A 7,271-nucleotide genomic window follows, 5' to 3' on the forward strand; every position below is an offset into this window, starting at 1 on the left:
AACAACAACAACAACATAATGAATGCTACTGTGTTTTGCTGCAAAATTAGGAAGCAAGTGTGACAGTCAAAGTGTCCATAAGAACTGTGGCTGGTTCTGCAATATGCTCAATAAAACCTCATTTTCATATAGCTCATTTCTGTTAGGGTTTTGCTGGGATTCGAATCTGGTTCGCTGGTGTGATAATCCAGCAAACCCTCACTAGGCCACCAGGGGAATGACTCAAGTGCAGAGGCGTGAGGCGGAAGTAGAAAGGTAGCAAAAACAGTTTATTTACACTATGTACAATCGAAGGGAAAAAACAAAAAGAATAATCCAAAGCTCAGAAGATAAACCAAAAATAAAAATATCCAAAAGGTACAAAGTCCAAAATCCAAATAAGAAAAAAGGCAAAAACTCAAACGCTCAGAAGATCAAAAAGGTCAAAAACAAAATCCACAAAGTCCAAAAGAAAGAAGCAAAAACCAAGAATACAAAGACACAGGCAAGGTGCATGGGACAGAGGGAACTAGCACTAACAACATAACATAGGAAAAAGACTCAGTGACAAGGGAACAAACAGAGGGGTATTTATACACAAACTAATTAAGGACAGGGCGGAGCAGGAAACAGGCAATAAGACAAAAACAAAACACAGAACACAGTGGTGACCTCTAGAGGCCCAAAACAAACATGGCCAGAAAAGGAAATAACAGTGGCCTCTAGAGGCCAAAACAGTCCCAGTCCTAACAGGAACACCCCCCCCCCCCAGGAGCATCTCCTGATGTTCCCAGGACGATCAGGATGGGCCGAATGGAAGTCCCGACAAAGTTCTTTATCGAGTATGTCCCGAGCTGGGACCCAGCAGCGCTCCTCAGGGCCATAGCCCTCCCAGTCCTCAAGATATTGGAGGCCCCCACGAACCCGGCGGGAGTCCAGCAGGTGGCGCACGGTGAACACAGTCTGACCCTGGAAGATGCGGGGGGTTCCTAGGGGCAGGGGCATACGTGGACGTCAGTACGGGCCGCAACAGGGAAACATGGAATGTGGGGTTGATCCTTAGCATACGTGGTAACTGGAGCCGGTAGGAGACAGGGTTAACTCTGCATACAACCTTGAAGGGGCCAATGTAGCGAGTAGCAAGCTTGCGGTTCTCCACCCGCAGCGGAAGGTCCTTGGTGGACAGCCAAACCTGCTGCCCAGGGCGGAAAGTGTGGGCAGGTCTCCTATGGTGGTTGGCCTGAGTCTGGTTGGTACTGGAGGTCTGGATGAGTGTCCTCCTGACCTTGCTCCAGGTCTTGCGACACCGTCTCACGTAATGGCTGACCGAGGGCACCCCAGCGTCCTCCTCCTGGTCCGGGAACAGAGGTGGCTGGAACCCGAATTGGCACTGGAACGGTGACAGCTTGGTGGCCGATGACTGCAGGGTGTTGTGGGCGTACTCTGCCCATGGCAGCCAGGTGCTCCACGATGTCGGGTTATCCATAGCCAGGCCTCGCAGGGTGGTTTCCAGGTCCTGGTTGAGCCTCTCCGTCTGGCCGTTGGACTGGGGGTGGAACCCAGAGGAGAGGCTGGCAGTGGCCCCGATGCTCTTGCAGAAGCCATGCCATACTCGGGAGGAGAACTGGGGCCCCCGGTCAGACACGATGTCCTGAGGGAGACCAAAAACTCGGAAGACATGAGTGAACAACAATTTAGCAGTGTCAAGGGCAGAGGGGAGTTTGCACAGTGGAATAAAGTGGCAGGCCTTGGAGAATCTGTTCACTATGACCAATATGACAGTGTTACCTTGAGACTCAGGGAGACCCGTGATGAAGTCGACCGCCACGTGGGACCAGGGACGCCGGGGAATAGGCAGAGGATGCAGGAGACCCTGGGGATGCTGTCGCGGGTTCTTGGTTCTGGTGCAGACCTCACAGGACAGGACGAATGACCTCACTTCCTTCTCCATGTTAGGCCACCAGAAGCGTCTTTTCAGGAAGTCTAGGGTTCTCCGAGCTCCCGGGTGGGCGGTGAGAGGGGAAGAGTGACCCCACTGGAGAACCTTGGCCCGGACTTGACGAGGGATGTACAGAAGGCCCGGTGGCCCTGTCCCAGGATCAGGGTCCCGGCGTTGAGCTTGTCGAATGGTCTCCTCAATACCCCAGCGGACAGGAGCCACAATCCGGGATATAGGGATGATAGGCCCGACTTCACTCTCCCTGTTAGTGTCAGAGAACGGCCTGGACAGTGCGTCAGGTTTGGTGTTCTTGGAGCCAGGGCGGTACGATAGGGTGAAGTCAAACCGACTGAAAAACAGGGCCCACCTAGCCTGTCATGGGTTCAGTCTCTTGGCTTGCTGGAGGTACTCCAGGTTCTTGTGGTCCGTCCAAACTAGGAATGGATGTTGCGCTCCCTCCAGCCATTGCCTCCACTCCTCAAGGGCCAGTTTGACCGCTAGCAGTTCTCGATCCCCCACATCGTACCGGGACTCCGCAGGACTCAGGCGGTGGGAGAAGTAAGCGCAGGGGTGCAGCTTTCCTTCCGAACGTTAAAAGAGCACTGCGCCGACACCACTGTCTGAGGCGTCCACCTCCACGATGAATGGTTGGGAGGTGTCCGGGAGGACCAGAATGGGTGCCGTGCAGAAGCGGTCCTTGAGGTCTTTGAACGCCTTTTCTGCCTGAGGAGACCAGACATAAGATCCACCTGTCCCTTTGGTGAGGTCCGACATGGGTGCTGCTACAGAACTAAAGTTCCTGATAAATTTGCGGTAGAAGTTAGCAAATCCTAAGAACCGCTGAACCTCTTTGACGGACTTGGGAGTGGGCCAGTCCCGGATGGCCAGGGTCTTGGCTGGGTCCATTTGGAGTTGGCCTGTCCGTACAATAAAACCCAGAAAGGAGACCTCGGGAACATGAAATTCGCATTTCTGGGCCTTGGTGAACAGATTGTTCTGTAGCAGCCTCTGGAGAACCTGGCGGACATGGTGGCGGTGCTCCAGCATGGTCTTGGAAAAGATAAGGATGTCGTCGAGGTAGACAAAAATGTACAGGTTAATCATGTCCCTCAAGACGTCGTTGATTAGGGCCTGAAAAACAGCTGGTGCGTTGGTGAGTCCGAAGGGCATCACCTGGTATTCGTAGTGCCCAGACGGGGTGTTGAAGGCAGTCTTCCACTTGTCTCCCTGTCGGATACGGATGAGGTGGTATGCGTTCCGTAGGTCCAACTTGGTGAAGACGGTGGCACCTTGGAGCAGGTAGAATGCTGTGGACATCAGCAGAAGGGGATATCGGTTGCACACAGTGATCTTGTTCAGGCCCCTGTAGTCAATACATGGTCGGAGCCCCCCATCCTTCTTGCCGACAAAGAAGAAGCCGGCACCAGCGGGTGAGGTGGAGGGTCGAATGAACCCAGAGACCAGGGCGTCTTTGAGGTATTCCTCCATGGCCTTGCGTTCTGGCTGAGAGAGGGAAAACAGTCTGCCACAAGGAGGGGTAGTCCCAGGGAGCAAGTCGATGGCACAGTCATAGGCACGGTGCGGAGGAAGAACGGCAGCCCTGCTCTTGCTGAAAACTTCCTTGAGATCCCAGTACTCTGTGGGAACTTGAGATAACTCGGTGAGATCAGGAGGCTCGGCAGGAGACACAAGAGAGCTAGAGAGCAGACAAGAGGCATAGCAAGCAGGACCCCACTCCACAACCTGGCTAGTGACCCAGTCTATACGAGGGTTGTGGCGGGTGAGCCAAGGAAGACCTAGAATAACTGAGAACTCTGGTGAAGGAATCAGGTGCAGGGATATTTCTTCCTTGTGACCTTGAGACTGGAGGAAGACTGGAGAAGTTACTTGGGTGACTCTTCCGTCACCTAAGGCTTGGCCATCCAGGGCAGACACAGACAGAGGGACTTCAAGAGGTGCAGTCGGGACATTGATACTTTGGGCGAAGTGAATATCCATAAAGTTTCCAGCCGCCCCTGAGTCTAACAAAGCTTGACAAGAGTGGACGGACTCACCCCAGGAGATGGAGACTGGGATGTAGATTCCTTGGCCAGGGAGTCCGGGAGAGAGGGTAGGCCCCGTCACAACCCTCCCTCGGCTGGACGGGGTGGTCCTTTTCCTGAGAGTTCGGGACATGATGCTCGGAAGTGACCAGGCTTGCCACAGTAGATGCAGCACTTGTCCCTCCTTCTGCGCTCCCTCTCAGATGCGGAGAGGCGAGTACGGCCCACTTGCATGGGTTCTGGACAGTCACTGGAGGAGGTAGACGGGCTCCAGGTAGAGGCAGGGAGGCCGGGGAGGCTCAGGACTTGGCGGCGTTCTCTCATCCTGTTGTCCAGACGAGTAGAATGTGAGATCAGTGTTTCGAGGTCACTTGGGCATCCGATAGAAGCCAGACCGTCTTTGATGGGGTCAGACAGACCATGGTGGAAGACTGACACCAGGGCAGTCTCATTCCATCCACTTACTGCTGCGAGTGTCCGGAACGAGATGGCATAGTCTACGATGCTTCCCCCTTGCCGGATGGACATGAGCTTTCTGGCTGCGTCTTTACTGATGTCTGCTTGATCGAAGACGTGCAGCATCTCCTCAGTAAACAGCTGGAAATCAGAGCACTCAGGTCCCTGTCAGATAGCAGTAGCCCAGGCTCGCGCCTTACCAGCTAACAAGGTTATCACAAAGGCAATCTTGCGGCGATTCGTAGTGTAGGTGGTAGGCTGAAGCTCAAAGGTGAGTTGACACTGGGTAAGGAACTCTCGACACTCACTGTGCTTGCCGTCATACCTCTGTGGTGCAGGAAGGCTGGGTTCGCAAGGTGAAGAAGGCAGCATGGCAGGAGGCACTGGAGCAGGAGCAGAATCAGGCAGAGGAGATGGGGGCAGAGAAGTCAGCTGTGCCAGGGTTCTCCCAATCTGCTGAAGCAGTACCTCGTGGCGAGCAAGGGTCTCACGTTGGCTTGCGAGAGTCCGTCCATGAGTGTCCATGGTGGATCCAAGGCATGTTAACGCAGCCATCATTCCCTGAAGGTTGGCCGGGTAGACAGATGAAGAAGCCTCTGCTGAGTCAGTCATGACAGAGTCTTTCTGTTAGGGTTTTGCTGGGATTTGAACCTGGTTTGCTGGTGTGATAATCCAGCAAACCCCCACTAGGCCACCAGGGGAATGACTCAAGTGCAGAGGCGTGAGGCGGAAGTAGAAAGGTAGCAAAAACAGTTTATTTACACTATGTACAATCGAAGGGAAAAAACAAAAAGAATAATCCAAAGCTCAGAAGATAAATCAAAAATAAAAATATCCAAAGGTACAAAGTCCAAAATCCAAATAAGAAAAAAGGCAAAAACTCAAACGCTCAGAAGATCAAAAAGGTCAAAAACAAAATCCACAAAGTCCAAAAGAAAGAAGCAAAAACCAAGAATACAAAGACACAGGCAAGGTACATGGGACAGAGGGAACTAGCACTAACAGCATAACATAGGAAAAAGACTCCGTGACAAGGGAACAAACAGAGGGGTATTTATACACAAACTAATTAAGGACAGGGCGGGGCAGGAAACAGGCAATAAGACAAAAACAAAACACAGAACACAGTGGTGACCTCTAGAGGCCCAAAACAAACATGACCAGAAAAAGAAATAACAGTGGCCTCTAGAGGCCAAAACAGTCCCAGTCCTAACAATCTCATCTCATCTCATCTCATTATCTCTAGCCGCTTTATCCTTCTACAGGGTCGCAGGCAAGCTGGAGCCTATCCCAGCTGACTACGGGCGAAAGGCGGGGTACACCCTGGACAAGTCACCAGGTAGTCCTAACAATTTCCTTATAAAACTGCACTAATTGTACCTGAGACTACATTTTTGTTGTTGTTTGTTTGTTTGTTTGTTTGTTTGTTTGTTTGTTTGTTTTAAGCAAAGGGTCATCTAACACCAAATATTGACTTTGTTTCATTTATTAGGGCTTACTGCTGTTTTTAGTATTTTTTTTAATGTTGAAACATTTCATTTCATTATTTTAAGCCATTTTTTGGTCTACAGCATTTCTTTACATGTGCCTAAGATTTTTGCACAGTAATGTACATTATAAGTTGGCTTTAAGTAAAACATATTCTTGATTCTAATCTCAGTGTAGAGAAACAAGCACATGAAAATGACTGGTAGTTGGATAGTGATTGTATAGTAACAGTAGTGAAAAGAGATTAGACTGAAAGAAACACTAGATTATTGTCCCTTTATAAAGTATTTGGTAATGTAGAAACTGAATCTGCTTTTGTAGAATCTGCTTTTACAGTGTTATGATATTGAGGATACATCATTTACATTATTTTTCTAAATCCATGTATCCCCATAGGAATATTCTGTCAAGCATATCATGTCCTACAATGGGATTAAACCCTTTTTTTTTTTATATTTTCTATATCTATACTTCAGAAAGAAAGCAGTGGAGATGGAGTTGGCGAAGTGTAAGGTAGACATTATGTCTCTGAACAGCCAGCTCCTTGATGCTATCCAGCAGAAGTTTAATCTGTCCCAGCAGTTAGAAGCCTGGCAGGTGGGTCAGGAACACCACAAGCACACACCTCCTTACACACAGACACATCAGGACACCATTTTTAAACATATTTTGAAACATAATCTGTGCTGGTTTATACTGGGACTAGAGGACTAGAGAGATTACATACCGTACTAGATCTCTGACTAGTGCATAGAGAAGCATGAAGATGTGCTACTCCACCCTTTTCCTTTGTAAGGTGGTGGTGTGTTGCCTGGCTATACTGTGCAATATGGTTATTAGGATCTTCCCCCACTCCTGTGTGCACTGTGTCTCTAGTTTGTTTCTATTTACTGTCTATTATTTCCTATATTTTCAGGACTAATGCATTGTTTTTCCTTTTCCTTTGCTCGTCGTGTGTGTGTGTGTGTGTGTGTGTGTGTGTGTGTGTGTGTGTGTGTTTATATCCTTGCCTCTCGCTGTGTAACTCTTAGCTCTCCTCTCTCCTTGTCTGCAGTTTGCCTCCTCAGGGCTGTTCACTGTGTGGCTCTTGTGGTTTCTGATCTAGTGGCCTTTTTTAGCTTCCATACAAACTCCCTCTCCCTCTGTGGTAGCCCCTTCCTGCCTTAGAGGTGAGCTTTTATATGCCTCTTGACATATACAAATATCTTCTGTGTGAATTTGACACAGCATGGAGAGCCATCAATTTCACAGAAACTTTTATTCATTATTTTATCCCTCAAACATTACAGTATTTCCATCAATTTCCGGTTTTCCTGATACTATTCATATTCATCTTATAAACATCACATTCTTTCTGTTTTATATAC

The 7,271-nt window shown here is 49.4% G+C and overlaps 1 protein-coding gene across 1 annotated transcript in view; it reads left to right on the plus strand.

The window, feature by feature from the left end:
* bicdl1 (BICD family like cargo adaptor 1) overlaps nt 1-7,009 on the plus strand; it is a 295,751-nt gene extending 288,742 nt beyond the window's left edge. Inside the window, exons 10-11 of the mRNA XM_060930787.1 lie at nt 6,381-6,501; nt 6,959-7,009. Of these exons, the coding sequence (XP_060786770.1) occupies nt 6,381-6,501; nt 6,959-7,009 (172 nt within the window). The remainder of the gene's footprint in view (nt 1-6,380; nt 6,502-6,958) is intronic.
* Nucleotides 7,010-7,271: the final 262 nt, after the last annotated feature.

This window comes from Neoarius graeffei, chromosome 10 (assembly GCF_027579695.1).
Source record: "Neoarius graeffei isolate fNeoGra1 chromosome 10, fNeoGra1.pri, whole genome shotgun sequence".
NCBI lineage: Eukaryota > Metazoa > Chordata > Actinopteri > Siluriformes > Ariidae > Neoarius > Neoarius graeffei.